Here is a 16664-nt window from a genome sequence, read left to right on the forward strand (position 1 = left end):
GGGCAGGGGTTGTTGTTGTTTGGGATAGGGAGGGGGAGGCGGTTGGGGCTGGGGTTGTTGTTTGTTGTTGTTTGTGCTTCTTCTTGTTGTTGTTTCTTGTGTTGTCAGTTGGTCTTCGCTTTGTTTGGAGAAGATCCAGGATCCTGGTCAGCATGTAAGTATTGCTTATTTTTTTTCATTTCTTTTTATTTCTAATCCATCTAATATTATTATTTATTCACACAGTCAGACAGGTGTTATTGACTGGTTTGTTTTATCCAGACATCGAGTCCTTCCCAAGGACCTGGGATGCCAGAATTTTATTGTCAATGGTTATAGATATCGTTGCAGAATATAGGCTGTTCCCAGTAAAGCTGCTTTTTGTAATTGGCTGATGGTGATTTCTGTGGCCCCGATGGTGTTGAGGTGCTCTTCAGGGTCTTTTGGAACTGCACCCAGGGCGCCAATGACCACTGGGATGATTTGGGTCTTCTTCTGCCACAGCCTTTCAATTTCAATTTGTAGATCTTTGTATTTTGTGATTTTTTCTATTTCTTTTTCTTGGATTCTGCTATCCCCTGGTATTGCTATGTCGATTATTTTGACTTGTTTTTCTTTCTTCTCAACTACTGTTATATCTGGTGTATTGTGTGGCAGATGTCTGTCTGTTTGTAGTCGGAAGTCCCATAATATTTTTACATCTTCATTTTCTTCAACTTTTTCACTTTGATGGTCCCACCAATTTTTGGCTACAGGTAGCTTGTATTTTTTTGCATTTGTTCCAGTGTATCATCCCTGCAACCTTGTCATGCCTTTGTTTGTAGTCAGTCTGTGCGATCTTTTTACAACAGCTGATTAGGTGGTCCACGGTTTCATCTGCCTCTTTACAAAGGCGGCACTTGCTGTTTGTTGTGGACTTTTCAACTTTGGCTCTTATTGCATTTGTTCTTAGTGCCTGTTCTTGTGCAGCCAGTATTAAACCCTCTGTTTCTTTCTTCAAGTTGCCATTCTTAAGCCATTGCCAGGTCTTGGTGATGTTTGATTTTCCACTTATATTGTGCAAATATTGACCATGCAGTGGCTTATTTTTCCATTTTTCTGCTCGGTTCTTGACTTGTTCTTTCTTGTAGGCCTGCTTTGTTTCATTGGTGTTGAATAGTTTCTCGTTTTTGACCATTTGAAGTGCATCTTCTTCACTGTCGGTGATGTATTCTTCAAGGCCTCTTTTCTCCTCCTCTACTGTTTGATGGACTTGCAGCATTCCTCTTCCACCTGAGCTGCGAGGGAGGTATAGCCTATCGACATCACTGCAGGGGTGCAGAGCATGATTGATGGTCATTATTTTCCTGGTCTTACGATCAAGCGTCTCTAGCTCTGCCTGGGTCCATTCTATTATTCCTGCAGTGTATCTGATAACAGGTATAGCCCAGGTGTTGATGGCTTGTATGGTGTTCCCGCCATTGAGTTTGGACTTGAGGATTTTTCTGACTCTCCTGATGTATTCACTTCCAATTTTTCTTTTAACTTCAGTGTGTGCAATGTTATCCGCCTGGAGAATGCCCAAGTATTTGTAAGGTTCTTTCTCTTCCAGGTTCTTGATCTTGCTTCCATTGGGCAGTTCTATTCCTTCTGTTTTTGTTATTTTCCCTCTGTCCATTATTAATGCAGCACACTTGTCTAGTCCAAACTCCATTGCTATATTGCTACTGAATATACAGACAGTGTTTAGCAGTGATTCGATTTCTGACTGGGACTTTCCATACAACTTCAGATCGTCCATGTACAGCAGATGGTTGATTTGACTTGATGTTTGAGATGTTTGGTATCCGAGGCCTGTTTTGTGAAAGTGGGGTCATGGCGATTACAAACAACAGAGGGGATAGTGAGTCCCCTTGGAAAATGCCTCTTCTAATGCTAACCTGTCCAAGTGTCTCGCCATTGATTGTTAACTGTGCACTCCACATGCTCATTGCTTTTTAAATAAATATCTGAATGTTTTTGCTGACACCAGTTGCTTCTAAACATTTTAGTATCCATGTGTGAGGCAATGAATTGAAGGCTTTCTTGTAGTCAATCCATGCAACACTTAGATTGGTTTTTCTTCTCTTGCAGTTTTCTAAAATCATTTTGTTAATCAGCAGCTGGTCTTTTGTGCCTCTGGTGTTCGGGCAATTTCCTTTCTGTTCAACTGGAAGCTGTTTGCTAGTTAATAAGTGTTGCATCACTTCATCTGCTATTATTCCAGTTAATAATTTGAACATGGTTGGCAGGCAGGTGATTGGTCTAGAATTACTTGGAACTGCACCTTTTGCTGGGCCTTTCATGATGAGATGAGTTTTCCCAATTGTTAGCCATTGTTCAATATCACCTCCTTGCAAAATGTGATTGAACTGTTTTGATAGTTGTTTATGAAGGCTTGTTAGGTGTTTAAGCCAAAAGCCATGCAGTTCATCGTTGCCTGGCGCAGTCCAATTTTTAATTTCTTTGCTCTTTCACTTATTAATTCTGGTGTTATTATTAGATCTTGCATTTGTTGGTTACATTTTTCGACCTCTTTCATCCAGCCTGCTTTTTTATTATAATCTATTGGATTGTCCCATAATTTCCCCCAGAATTGCACTGTTTCTTCTTGATTTGGTGTTTCTAGGTTTCTTGCAGTTTCTCCTTCTATGCTTTAGTAGTAACGTGTCTGATTCGACTGGAACTGGAGAGTCTGCCTGTGTTGTGTAATTCTGGCTCGTATCTGCTAATCTTCTTTGACACTGCTGTTATTTGCTGCTTGATTATTTCCAGGATCCCCACACCCTGGGTCCCCTCTCTGTCCCCCCAAAGGCCTCCTTCTCACTGTCTCCCCACTCTCTCCTAGGTTGCGCAGGATCCGGGCCTTTCTGGCAAAAAGGTCCAGCCGAGCGGCCCCCCTGGAAGCCCCAGGGCAGCCGAGAGCCGCCCAGCCCACTGCCAGCCGATGGTGGTGGATTTGTGGCCGCAGGAACCGGGTGGCCCCCGCTCCTGCTCCCGCTCCGTTACCTCCGTTGGTGGCCCCGCCTCGCTCTCCTCCCCCGCTGTTGCCACCCCGCTCTCCCTCACCGCCTCCGCTGTCGCCGCCTCCGCTGTCGCCACCACCTCTGTCGCCACCACGCTCCTCGCCTTCCCTGTCGCCGCCCCGCTCGCCCTCACCGCCTCCGCTGTCGCCACCTCCTCTGTCGCCACCACGCTCCTCGCCTTTCCTGTCGCCGCCCCGCTCGCCCTCACCGCCTCCGCTGTCGCCAGCTCCTCTGTCGCCACCCCGCTCCTCGCCTTCCCTGTCGCCGCCTCCGCTGTCGCCACCTCCTCTGTCGCCACCCTGCTCGCCTCCTCCGCTGTCGCCCACCTGGGAGAGGAGCACGGCAGGACCATCGGAACTCCCTACACAAGACGATGGAGGTGAGGAGCTGCCCCAGTCCACGGGGGCTGGTGGAGAGAGGGAGGTGGGGCAAGCAGGTGTGGGGAGGGGGGCGGCTGGAATGACAGCCCGCTCACTGTCCGGCCTTCTCTCCCTCTCCCCCCTTCTGCAGATCTAACCCCCTGCCAGCAGGTGGAGGCCTGGTTGAGGCGGAGGAGTGAGACCCAACTCCCAGAGGAAGGCGCAGGGAAGGTAGGGAACCCCCCTCATCCAGGACGACTTCTTATTTCTTGAGTTCTTTGTTTATCTGCTTTCTATACCGCCCTTCCAAAAATGGCCCCTGTCCCCAAAGAGCTCACAGTCTAAAAAGAAACGTCCGAGAGACACCAGCAACAGCCACTTATGCGCCAATTATTTATCATTACAACCACCACTACCACAAATATATTTATATACGGCTTCTCAACAAGTTATCAAAGCGGTTTACACAGAACACAACAAAGTCTTGATCCCCGGCTCACAGTCTAAAAAGAAACATCCGACAGACACCAGCAACAGCCTCGGGACTAGGGATGCTCTGCTGGGGTCGGATAGGGCCAGTCACTCTCCCCCTGCTCAAGAAAGAGACTCACCAGGTTAAAAGGTGCCTCTTTGCCCAGTGAGCAGGGGTCAGCGGGACTTCCCTTGGGCAGCCCGGAGCCTTGTCCAGGGTCCTGAAAAGGGGCAGGATCAAGGCAGCAGCAGCCTCTCTGAGAAGGGGGCCTGCCTAAGCGGGGGGGGGGGGGATCCTGCCCTACTGAATCCTGCCCCACATGCTTGCCCCTTCCAGGACCGGAGGGCAGCCCAGCTTGGCTTCCTCAGGGCCATCTGCCAGGCCTGCCTGGAGGCGCTCCGGAGGGGGGAGGATCGGCTCCCTTTCAGCAAGGAGTGGGCAGCCCAGGACGTGCTGGTGAGTGAGGGGCTGGCTGGCAGCCGGGGGGGCGTGTGGGGCAGGGGGGCCGGCTGGGGGGCGGAGGCAGCCCTTGGGACGGGGCAGGAGGAGGGCAGCCTTGGGGTCGGTCTCCATCCTGCTCTCTGTTCCCTCCAGGAGGAGCTGGACTCCATCGACCCCCTGCCAGATCACCTCTTCTCTCTGTCCATGGAGGTCCTCACCTTCTTGAGGTACGTTGGGGGGCGGGAAGGCCAGTGGTGGGACCCCCCCCCTGCTGGAGAATGTCAGGGAGGGAGCAGCCCCTTGGCCCTGGGCACCCTCCGGCCTGGGGGGAAGGGCTGGTGGGGCCCGAGAGGAGGAGGAGCTCCCCCCAGGGCTTTGGAGGGAGTGCCACTGAGGATCCGGCTCCCTCCCTCTGCCTGGAGGCCTGGGGAGTCCTCGGATCGGGGCCCTGGCTGGGGGAGTGGGGAGACCTTTCCCCTCCGGTGGTGCCAGGTTCTGGATGGCATCCTCTCCCCCCCCCCCGCCCAACTGGCTTTCTCACCTTCTTCCCCCTTTTCTCTTGGCAGCCGGATGAGGCCTTGCTTCTCCTGGGACAGAGAGGAGAGGGTGATCAGGGGGTCCCTCTCCAGCATGTGCCGCGTCCTGGGCGAAGCTCCACAGGGAGACCTGCAGGTAAAGAGGGACGGGGCTCCTTCGCTCCCCCCCTGCCCCCCCCCCCCGGCAAAGGCCGGTGCTCCCTCGGTGGGGGGCCTGCTTGGTGGCTGAAGCCCCCCTGAGCGGAAGGACAGAGGCGGGGCCGGGAGACCCCTCTGGCCACCAGCAGCCACACTCTGGCCCCCTTCCTCCCTCCCTTGCAGAGCCCGTTCCTGCCCCCCGAAAAGGCCCTCCAGGCCCTCCTGAGGGAGCTCCTGACCCAGAAGCCCTCCCTGGCCCATCTGATCCGCATGACGGAGGTAAGTGGGGGGGGGGGGCTCTTCCAGCCCAGAGCGGTGGACTCCATACTTGAGTTTCTCCTCACAACAACCCTGTGAAGTAGGCGAGGCTGAGAGAGAAGTGACTGGCCCAGAGTCCCCCAGCGAGTCTCATGAGGCTGAATGGGGGTTTGAACTCGGGTCTCCCCGGCCCTCGTCCAGCACTCTAACCACTACACCACGCTGGCTCATTGGAGAGAAGCCCCCCTCTCCATTCTCCTCCGTCTGGGGGCCCGGCTGTTGTCCTCCTGGTGTGAGGATTTCACCCAGGGCGATGGCATTTGGAGGGACCCCCAAAGGACCCATAAGAGAGCCCCAAAGGTGATGCTTTGACAGTAGGCAGGGACTCTGGGAAATGATCCACTCTCTGGATGGTGGAAGAAGGCAAGACCTCCAAACACCAGGGAGTAAAAAGACACAATATAAAGAAACTCCTTGAATAAGCCATCTCATTTAACCTGATAAAGGATGTTTTTCATTGTGGCGTGTACTGACTTTTAAAATATACCCTGCTCATCCGGATGAGTTCAATGAGGTGGCTTCTCAGATTGCTTTCCTTCTCTCGTCTCTTTATTCCGTGGGGTTGGGAGCTCTTGCCTTCTTCCACCATCCCTCGACTTGATCCTTTCCCAGAGTCCACGCCTCCTTTCAAAGCATCACCTTTTCGGGGGTGGAGGGCTCTCTGGGGGTCTTTGGGCATACTTGGTGGGACCCACCCAGTTCCTTTTGTCCTACAGGCCATCGATCTGGTCACCTATTCGGTGGACCAGCGAGAAGTGGCGGTGGCGGAGAAGGCGGGCCTTTTTCTGCTGAATGTGGCCATTGGGCCACCCTTCCATTTTGAGGTCAGTCTCCCCCACGCTGGCCTGGCCTGGCTCCGGCATCCCCCAGCGCCCTCTTCCAGGTTCCGGGGTCCCCAGTCGAGCTCTGACGGGCCTTCTTTCCTCCCTCTCTCTGCAGGCGGAGGTCATCAAGCCTCTTCTGCCCCTGGCCATCCGCCGGGTGGGGCGGACAACGGCCCGTGCCAAGGGAGACGGGGGGGACACTTCGAGTGAAGGTAAAGTCCACCCCCAAGGGAATGGGGCAGGCAGAGCTCCCTCCCTGCTCTGGGCCCGCCGGGGGTCTCCGAGGAGCCCACCTGCTCCTCCGCCTCTCTTCCCTCCCAGTGCCCTCCCCAGAGCAAGTGCCTTGGCTTCCCCATCCTGCCCCAGGGCGAACATGGCGCTCCCTGAGGAAGGCCTTCTGGCCCCACCGCAGCTGGGGAAGCCGTTCCTCTTGCTCCCTTTGGGGATTCCAGCCCGGAAGCTGCCTCCATTTCCCGGGGACGGGCAGGGCCCTCTGCCCCTTTCCCAAACCCAGCCGGGCTCTCGTTAATTCTCTTGTCTTCTCTCCCAAACAGACGAGGACGACTGATGCCCCCTTGTGGCCCAGCTCAGGTGGGTGAAGCCATTTCTTCTGCTCCCTTTTGGGAATTGCGACTCCATTTCTCGGGGGCGGGCAGGGCCCTCTGCCCCTTTCCCAAACCAAGCCGTGCGGGGACTCTTCTTCTGCTAACTGGGCAAAGAGGCACCTCTTTGCCCAGATGGTGATTCTCTTGTATTTAGCCGGGGGAGAGTAACTGGCCCTCTCCACCCCCAGCACAGCATCCCTCCAGTGACTGTGGCTGGTGTCTCTCGTGTGTTTCTTTCTAGACTGTGAGCCCTTTGGGGACAGGGAGCCATCTGATTTATTTCCTATTTCTCTGTGTGATTAGGGTGGAGGCGCAGCGGAGGCAAAGCTCCTGAAGGGAGGAGGACCCCAGTGGATGGCCGAAGTCGGCGCCAGCACCAAAGAGGCTCTCGAAGGCACAACCGGCGGAGGCCCTGCCTGCCTGCCCAGCCCAGGGCACCAGGGGACCGCAGGGGGTGGGGTCGAGCCCATTCCAAGCCAGCTAACCCAGCGAGACGTTGGGCCTGGTGTCGTGATGAGGCCCAAGAATGGGGCTGGGCTTCCTACTGCAAGCTCTTGCTTTCCAGACAGCCCTGCGGGTGGAACCTGCGCGGTGCGATGGGCAAACAAGACTCTGTCCTGGATGGCCAGTTTGGACTTGGGACGCGCAAGCTGACCGCCTTGGAAGCCACCCGCCTTGACGGCATCACTTTCATTTCGCAGTCCACTCAGCCTGTGGATTCCAGGAATCCTTTTGTTTGCAAAGAACTCCTCGTTTCTGCCGGTCAGAAAAGGGAAGAGCAGTTTCTCGGCTCTGACAGAAAGACAGCGACTCCTTTCCGTCTCAATTCACTCCCTGTCTCAACACTTTCAGGGGGCTCTTTCTGGAGGCGCTAAAACCTGGATCCTGCCGCAGTTCTTCAGCTTGACTCCAACTGGTTTGGATGAGACTAATTTCCACACTTGATATATAAACTGCATAAATGTGCGACGCTGGATAATCAATCTTGCATTAAACGTTCTCTTGCTCAGATCCTACAATTTCGACCTAATTCGAGCGATTAACTGTTTTATGTCAAAAAGCCAACGAGACGACCTTATGAAATCCGACTTTTACTTTCGTTTGAACAGTGGTTAATTCCTGCAACCTTGATTCACATGCCTATATGTATGCATTTGTTTATTTTGGCCCAAGGCCAGCATAAATACAAGAAGAAGAAGCAACAACAACAATAATAAAATACATAAAACATTAATACCTTCAAATACCATATACACGACTAATTTCATTCAAATGACACCGGTTAATCTGAAATGCACAGCCCGGCATCTCGTCCCTCGATCACTCTAAACCGAATCTTGCTTGCTATGAAGAATGCCTGATCACCTAAATAGCCTGGAAATTTTCCCTAAGAGGGTTTTTTTTACAACCCAGAGAATTGGGAGAATCCAGAGAATCAACCTTTGTTTTCTAAAGGTGCCTCAAAGTCACGAGAAAGAACAGCTAAGCCTGCAGTGCCTGAGAAACGAATCCAAACTCTGCCTCCCAAGAAGGATCCAGATCCAACTGCCGACCTCAACCTTCCTCAAACGACTCTGGCTCTAGCCAAATGGGCGCGATCACCGACCCAAATAGTCTCTCCGCTAGGAAATTCCTTAACCTCTGTGTGCAGCATTGCAAACTCCTGGCTTGACAGCCTGCCAGCTCCAAGGGGGAGTGAAAGCAGGGATTGTGAGCAGGGGGAGAAATTAACACTGCCAGAGCAGACGGCCACTCCCTCCCCCCCCGGAGGACCCTCCTCCCTCCCCCCCCCAGAGGACCCCCCAACAGTGAGCCTAAACTGCGGATATCTGCCAGGAGTGCGTTCCATAGACCAGGAGCAGCTACAGAAAAGACCCCGTTCCGAGTCTCCACCGGACGTACCGGTGGTAACTGGAGATGGACCTCTCCAGATATTAAGACTGTAGATTGTTTGAACTGTTGTTGTTTGTTTCACTGTTGTGCTGGTCAAGGACAGAAACAAAGACTATGATATGATAATATATAGACATAGTGTGTAATTTTATGGGGACCGAATTGGAAATAAAACTTGGTTTTGTTTGAGCCCACTCCTCTGTTGTGTTTAAAATATATTTTACATGGCTATGTTTATCCTCATGAAAACCTTGTGAGGTAGGCTAGGCTGAGAGAGAAATGACTGGCCCACTAGTGTCATGGCTGAATGGATATTCGAACCCGAGTCTCCCTGGCCCGACACTCTGGTCATCAGACCATTGGTCCACTGAGCCCAATCTGGTCTCAAAGGTCTCTGTTAGGAGGTTTTCCTCAGCTCTGCAGAGATCCTTTTGGACGGGACATGCCGAATACGGAAACCTAGAAAGCTGCTTCCTACCGAGTCAGACCAGTGGCCCGTCTAGCTCAGGACTGTCTGCACAGACTGGCAGCTCCAAGGTTTCAGGCAGGGGTCTCTCCCAGCCCTCTCTTGTCAACCTGATCTGGAAATGCCAGGGAGGGAGCTTGGAACTTTCTGCATGCAAGCAGGCAGGGGCTCTTCCCCGTAAGGCCAAGATCTCACAGGGCTGACACACCTAGTCTCCCGTTCAAATGCAAACCAGGACTGACCCTGCTTAGCAAAAGGGGCCATTCCTGCTTGCTGCCCCCAGGCCAGCTCTCCTTCCTCTCCACTGAACCCGGCACGTCTGGGTCTCCCCCACCCGCATATGAAGCTGCTTTCTCGAGAGTCAGCCTAGGGATCCCCCAGCCCAGTTCGGCCCACCCTGGAGTGGGAGAGTAGAGCTTTCCCAGCAGCAGCAGCAGCCGCCTGCATTTCGGGGACCCTTGTTCCTGAGTGTGCTGCGTTTCCCAGCCAGGTGACTTCAGATCCACTCCCAGGAGAAGGTGTCCTTGGCGACCAGCCCGGGAAGCTTCGGCAGGCAGAGAGGGGGCTGGTCTGCCTCCCCCCAAGCCGGCCTCTGGACTCCTCCCCATAAAAGATCACTGCCCCAGGAGGAGACTCCGCCTCCTGCCCTGCCCCCCAGCTCTCTAGGTCCAGCCTCCTCCTTGGGGATCCTGGGCAGGGCGACTGGAGGGGTCACTTGGTTGGGCACAGAGGTTGCAAAACCTGGCGTGGAGGATGCTGACCAGGACATCAGGAGTCTGGAGCCCAGAGGCCCTTTCCTTGGGGGGGAAATACAGCCCAGCACATCCGCAATGATCTCTGGGATTATTGTGGCACCATCTTCGGAAGACGTGCCTAAGGAAAGTTCTGGCGGGTGCAGTTTGAAACCAGGTGGGTTCTCTCTCCAAGCCACCAAGGGATATGTGCCCTTGACAGCCGGCCCCACCCATTCAAACACATCCTTGTCTTGGGGGGATCCCGCTCCCAGTGGGAATAAAAGGTCGGTCTATGTATTAGTGATTTGAACTATTTATACCCCACCCTTCCAGCGCACTTGGGGCGCTTTACGTTAATTTTTAAAAGGGTATACAATATACAACAATGTGAAAAGCTCATCAAGTTTCTAGAAGACCAGGCGGAAACCATAATGAAGGGCAATTTTTAAAGTGGTTGTCAATAGAGCTAAACACGTAGAAGCCTACCAGATATACGCCGCCGAGAAGATATTAAAAAACTTCTCTAATAAGATGCCGTGTCCTTTACTAACAGCCCCACCCCCTACTCTCCCCCTTTCTCTCCCCACACCCACCCCAAACCAGTCACCCCCACCCCAGATCCACCTCTCAGGAGTAGAGCTAGGGGAGAGGGGGAGATAATGAAGAAAACAGGGAGGGGTGGAGCTGGGGGGGCGCCCCAGGAGCTGGGGGGCTGCTTTGAGCCCATCTGCTCAATTCTGGCTCCACCCCTGCCTCTGAGGCTGGAGGTGGCCTTTAGCCACCAGATCTGTAGCCATGAGTAGACCTGTCTTTCCTGAGCTCTCCCAAGCCGCTCTTAAAGTCATCCAAGCTAGTGGCTTTGAGATGATCTTTAATGGAAAGCAATATGTATATCGAACAATACATCAATAAAAAGAATGGTGCAAATTGGCACATAAATGTTTGTTGTCGTAATAATTGCAGCCGGGGCGTGGGGGTGGATTCTGCCAAGCAGTGATTCTTTCCTCATCTTTATGCAGGGATCTGTTCTGCGTCGGGCAGTTGTTGCTGTGCTTGTTGTTTGGCTGCTTAGCATAAATGGAATATCAGTCCATCATTGTCACGTGGCCTCTGTGCCTCAGAGCGCCTTTCATCCGCTTCCGATGAGAAGCCAACTGCAACCTGACCAGAGAGAGCTTGGCCACAGTAACTCACACTCTCTTAGATTACTGCAATGTGCTGTACGTGGGGCTGCCCTTGAGAACGGTCCGGAAGCTGCAGCTGGTACAAAATAGGGCTGAAAGAGGATTAACCGGGACTGGAAGTTTCGATCATAGGATGCCAGGGTTTCATCAGCTACACTGGCTCCCAGTCCGTTTCCGGGCCCAATTCCAAGTGCTGGTTTTCACCTCTGAAGTCCTCAATGGCTTGGGAGAGCACCTTGCCCCATATGTCCACACCCCTACCTTAAGATCTTCTCCGGAGGCCCTCCTCCAGGTGCCCCTGCCAAACGAGGTGAGGCGGGTGGCTACTGGGGCAGGGCCTTTTAGGTGGTGGCTCCCCATTTATGAGGTTCATAGGAACACAGGAAACTGCCATATACTAGCTCAGTATTGTCTTCACAGACTGGCAGCGGCTTCTCCAAGGTTGCAGGCAGGAATCTCTCTCAGCCCGATCTTGGAGATGCTGCCAGGGAGGGAACTTGGGATCTAGATGCTCTTCCCAGAGCGGCTCCATCCCCTAAGTGGGGGAAGATCTTACAGTGCTCACACTTCTAGTCTCCCATTCAAATGCAAACCCTGCTTAGCTATGGGGACAAGTCATGCTTGCTACCACAAGACTAGCTCTCCTCTCCTCGAAGTTTGCCTGACTTCATTCCTTGGTTCTTTTAGACACCACCTAAAGACCTTTTTGTTCACCCAGGCCCTTTTAAATGTTGATTTCTCAATTTGATTTTAGCTGATCCAAGAAATGTTTAAATAAATAAATAATAAACAAACTGAATTTAGGTACAAGGCAGCTTCCTAGGTTCCTTAGAAGCAAAAAGGTGAATGTGTCTTTGTCTTATTTTAAAATGAGTAGTATGAAGAGAGACTCTCACCGGACACACAAGATAGGTGGCTCTTTGTCTTGCAATAGCCTGGGGGTTCCCAAGGATGCTGGGAGTTGTAGTCCAACCTCGATGTTGTTGGACTACAGCTCCCATCATCCTCAGCCTTTGCTCCCATCCTCTTCCTTCCTTAGCTTTTCCTGCAGATATGGTAACCACCTGGGTTTTCAGGTGGGGTTGGACAGACAGACAAGGCAGACAGCCATAGACTCCCAGACCCACAGAGCTGGAAGGGGTTCTCGGAGGTCCTCTAGTCCACCCCCCACTCGGTGCAGGCAAGCGCTAGTGCCTTTTCTCTCTATCTCTAACGCAGCGCGTTTGGGAGAGCAAAGACCGTCCTCCGAGGAGCCAAGGACGTCACCAGGGGAGGAGGGAGGGTTTGGCTAGAGAAAAGTCCTGCCCTGCCTGGCTACTCATCACCGTGCACCGTAGTCGGAGTCCCTTCTTGGCCGAGGCCCCTGGAGAAGCTGCTGCCTGCCTGGGTTGGGCAAGGGCAACTGCTTGCCTGCTCCCTTATTTCTGCTCCCCGAGCCGCGCCTGCGCAGACGGGCTTGTAAGGGAGGGGAATCGGCGGAGTAGGCGAAGAAGCCGGCCCCACTCTTGGCTCTCCCGCAGCCAGCCCGGCTGTTCCCCGCCTCTGCCCGGCCGCTCCTTGGACTTGGGTGAAGCCCCGCAGAAGAAGCAAAGCAAAGCACTGGGACGGGTAAGCTCGAGCTCCCTTTCCAGTTTGCAGGGAGTGGGGTGGGGGGCGAGGCGACGCGCGGCGGCTCTCCGGGAGGGTGCCTCCGAACTACAGCTCCCGTCACCCCCCGCGGTCCTGAAGTGCGGCGGGGGCTGACGGGAGTTGCAGTCCCGCGGCCGCGGGAGGCGCTGCCCTGGGCTGAGCCCTGCTGGGAGGGGTCTGCTGCCCGGAGCTGGGCTGCCCTGCCCCGCCGCACACCCAGGAAGGGCCCCGGGTGGGGTGGGGGTGGGTTCTGCAGCAGGGCTCCCCGACCCAGCCGCTGCGGGACTACAACTCCCATCAGCCACAGACAATGGTCCCTGGGGGTGATGGGAGTTGTCGCTGGCCTCCCTCTGGAGCCCTCCAGGTTAGGCAGCCCTGGTCTGCAGGCTGGCTTGGAAGAGACTCCCCGCTCCTGCAAGTTATAGGATTTAAGGAGGTTTGACTGTGTGGCTGGGTTTGCAGAGCATGCAGAGATTGCGGTGGATTGTGCTTGTGATTATTTGTTTGTTTGTTTATTGCGGGGGGCTTAAGGGCAGGATGCCTTGTGTTGGGGATGCTTGGAAAGAACCCTTGGGGACCCTCTGCACACCGCTGTCTTCTAGGCATAGAAAATCTGGGTGGTTCCTTTTCCATCTCGGGCTCTGACCGGTCTTCTCTCTTTGTTCCAGCAGGTGAGGGAAGAGGGAAGGCCCCACCCAGGAGCGTTCAGAGGGATCAGACAGAAGGAGGAGGGAACAACAGAGGAGGAAAACCTGAAGCCAAACAGAAGAACAAGAAGGGGCCTTCTCCCGCAGAGCCGTGTGACATCTCTAAAACCAGAATCCGAAAAACAACGGGGAAAGAAAGAGAACGAAAACTCTGCCCTGTGAGTAGGAAAAACTACTCACTACTAGTAGGAGTTGTATCTTGCTGTAGGGTTCACAGTGGGAAATGAACAGAAGGGAGAAGCCACATAAATGCTTGGAGACTAGAAAGAGCTTCAGCATGAGTGGAATTCTAACTATACATCAAAGAACCCACACTGGAGAGAAGCCATATCACTGCTTCGAGTGTGGAAAGAGCTTCAGTCAGAGTGGATCACTTACTGTGCATCAAAGAACCCACACTGGAGATAAACCATATGAGTGCTTCGAGTGTGGAAAGAGCTTCACTGCGAGTGGACAACTTAGCACACATCAAAGAATCCACACTGTAGAGAAACCTTACGAGTGCTTCGAGTGTGGAAAGCGCTTCAGTGCGAGTGGACCACTTATTGTGCATCAAAGAATCCACAATGGAGCCAAACCATATAAATGTTTGGAGTGTGGAACGAGCTTCAGTTCAAGTGGACCACTTACTGTGCATCAAAGAACCCACAATGGAGCCAAACCATATAAATGTTTGGAGTGTGGAAAGAGCTTCACTTCAAGTGGACCACTTACTGTGCATCAAAGAACTCATACTGGAGAGAAACCATATCTATGCTTGGAATGTGGAAAAAGCTTCTCTGACAGTGGAAAACTTCGCAGACATCAAAGATTCCACACTGGAGAGAAGCCATATCAGTGCTTCGAGTGTGGAAAGAGCTTCTCTGACAGTGGATCACTTACCAAGCATCAAAGAACGCACACTGGAGAGAAACCATATCAGTGCTTGGAGTGTGGGAAGAGCTTCAGCCAAAGTTCACCACTTACTGTGCATCAAAGAACCCACACTGCAGAGAAACTATATAATTTAAATTCTAAGTAAAGGACTAGTTTGAAATTCGTAAGATTTGAAACAGTTTTCATTTTATTGTATAATGAACTTGTAGAGCAAACTTGAATCATAGTACATTTGGATCTGATAAATATCTTCTTTTTGTGGGCATTATGTTGTTTTAGAACATAAAATTGATCTGATTCTTGAGTACTTAAAATCCTTTGGGAGCAGTAAGAGTGAAAATATGATTGATTCAGTATTTCTGCTTTTTATTTATTATTTTAAAAACCCTAAATTATTTGAACATGTCCCCAGATATATTCTGGTATAAAAACTGATTCAGTCAGCTACTTTAAGAGGCAGGATTGTTCACCCACAACTTGGTATCTGTAGGTGATTGGGAAGTACAATATGATATTCAGATTTTTTTCAAAAAGCTACCAAAAAACCTGAGAACTTTTTCTGCTGTAAAAAATAGTGCATGCAGCTAATTTCAGTAGCAGGATTGCAAATTGTTCTCTGTGCAATGCACATTAAAGAAACATCAAAAAAAAAAAAACCCCACAGAAAAAGACGGCATGCCAATTACAACACAAAATAAAAAATATAAAACTTTTAAAAAACTTTTTCTTTCTATTTTCAGAGCCTTAACTCTGATCTTCAACCCACAGGCTCTTTTGACCATGGAATTCTCCCTCACTCTCCATCCTCAGATACTGGACCAGAGTTGCATAGCTTTAGCTCTCAAGCTGTTGTACTTCAGTTCCCATCATCCCTGACTGCTGGATGGTGTCCCTGACTGCTGAGTACTGGGGAGGATGGGAGCTGTAGTCCAGCAGCCCGTGTGAGAGCCTTTTACTTCAGAGCTGTTGTTGTGCCTCCGGTATCCTGTCCCCAGTAGTAAACCCATAGGGACATAGGAAGCTGCTATCTACTGAGTCACACCCTCGGTCCATCTAGCTCAGGATTGTCTACCCAGACTGGCAGTGGCTTCTCCAAAGTTGCAGTCAGGAATCTCTCTCAGGCTTATCTTGGAGATGCTGCCAGGGAGGGAACTTGGGACCTAGATGCTCTTCCCAGAGCAGCTCCATCCCCTGAGGGGAAGATCTTCCAGTGCTCACACTTCTAGTCTCCCATTCATATGCAACCAGGGCAATCCCTGCATAGCTAAAAGGGGCAAGTCATGCTTGCTACCACAAGGCCAGCTTAGCTAGGAGGAGGAAATCCAGTCCCTAGAAACCCCCACTAAGGCTGGGGAAGACTCATCCGAAACCCTGGAGAACTGCTGCTGCCAGTCAGTGTTGACCCTGCTGAGATACAGCCCATGAGCCTGACTCTGCCTACAGCAAATGCGTCTGTTTCTACGAATCCAGCTAAAGGCTGTGTGAATGTGGGACTTAACTCTGCGGGTGCTTGCAAGCAAGTCACCATTTGTTAGCTTGTTCAAGCAGGTTTGCCATCCTCTGTCCGGTGTGCCTGCCTTCCTTTGACCACCGTCTGCCCGCACGCTCAGTAGCAGATCCCAGTAAATTATCTTTACTCCAAGACCTATTTGGCCATGAAGGAGATGGGGCCAGGGCAGAATTTTGAGATGTTCTCATTGAAGACATACCACCCATTCCGTCATATAGTACAATACAGTGTGTCTCCAAAATGTGGTCTGGGGGAGTTCCCCTCCCCACCCCTGGCAAACCATAGCTCATAACACTGGGAGCTTCATGAGGCAGGGAGTTTTACAGCCTTGTGGGGAAAGTACACATTGGAGCAACTGCCACTCCTCTGTCACTGCATATGAATTCTGAACTGCTAGTTACTTTTATTTGATTTAATTTTTTTTAAATTACATTTTTATATCCCGCTCTTCCTCCAAGGAGCTCAGAGCAGGATACATGCTTATTTTTTATCCTCATGACAACCCTGTGAGGTCGGTTAGGCTGAGAGAGACGTGATGGGCCCAGAGTTACCCAGCGAGTTTCATGGTTGAATGGGGATTCGAACTCAGGTTGACAGATAACCAAACCATTTGTGCACTGGGGTGTAAAGAACGTAAGAGCCAGCGTGGTGCAGTGGTTAGAGCTGGATTAGTAAATGTAAGGAGCTGGATTAGTAGAGTTGGATTAGTAAATGTAAGAAGTTATTTTGGCACAAATTCCGGGACCAATTTCTGTCAGGAAGAAGAAGGTTCTCGGCCCTGTTAAGAGTCTCTTTTCCCCTCAGACTTGGCAGTCAAGGGCGAAGAGAGGCAGGTTTAAACCAGGGAAACGTGGCTCAGTCTGTTCCTCTGACAGGAAAATAGAAAAAGGCGGGAGAAGAAGCCATTATTGGGGCGGCTATTCTCAGCCTCAGCCCCCCTCCCCCCACT

The 16664-nt window shown here is 52.0% G+C and overlaps 2 protein-coding genes and 1 long non-coding RNA gene across 8 annotated transcripts in view; all 3 read left to right on the forward strand.

Moving 5' to 3' along the window:
• Nucleotides 1-16664, forward strand: part of LOC128337633 (uncharacterized) — a 79873-nt gene that overhangs the window by 39227 nt on the left and 23982 nt on the right. The window lies entirely within an intron of this gene.
• LOC128337586 (uncharacterized) lies at nt 38-8803 on the forward strand. Of its 2 annotated transcripts, XM_053278773.1 has the most exons (12): nt 38-154; nt 2846-3069; nt 3175-3402; nt 3534-3613; nt 4191-4310; nt 4449-4522; nt 4862-4967; nt 5153-5248; nt 6004-6111; nt 6227-6323; nt 6666-6702; nt 7020-8803. In XM_053278773.1, coding segments are annotated over exons 1-11 (1149 nt in total). In that variant the 5' UTR covers nt 38-152; the 3' UTR covers nt 6680-6702; nt 7020-8803. The 2 variants fall into 2 exon arrangements, with proteins under 2 accessions (XP_053134748.1, XP_053134747.1); XM_053278772.1 differs by having other exon boundaries at nt 2846-3402.
• LOC128337614 (zinc finger protein 180-like) lies at nt 12044-14509 on the forward strand. Of its 5 annotated transcripts, none has more exons than XM_053278847.1 (2): nt 12044-12601; nt 13291-14509. In XM_053278847.1, the coding sequence occupies exon 2, from the start codon at nt 13553-13555 to the stop codon at nt 14348-14350; it is 798 nt and encodes a 265-aa protein (XP_053134822.1). In that variant the 5' UTR covers nt 12044-12601; nt 13291-13552; the 3' UTR covers nt 14351-14509. The 5 variants fall into 5 exon arrangements, with proteins under 5 accessions (XP_053134822.1, XP_053134821.1, XP_053134823.1 ...); XM_053278846.1 differs by having other exon boundaries at nt 13294-14509; XM_053278848.1 differs by lacking the exon at nt 12044-12601 and adding an exon at nt 12804-13114 and having other exon boundaries at nt 13294-14509.

This window comes from Hemicordylus capensis, chromosome 14, assembly GCF_027244095.1.
Source record: "Hemicordylus capensis ecotype Gifberg chromosome 14, rHemCap1.1.pri, whole genome shotgun sequence".
Classification (NCBI taxonomy): domain Eukaryota; kingdom Metazoa; phylum Chordata; class Lepidosauria; order Squamata; family Cordylidae; genus Hemicordylus; species Hemicordylus capensis.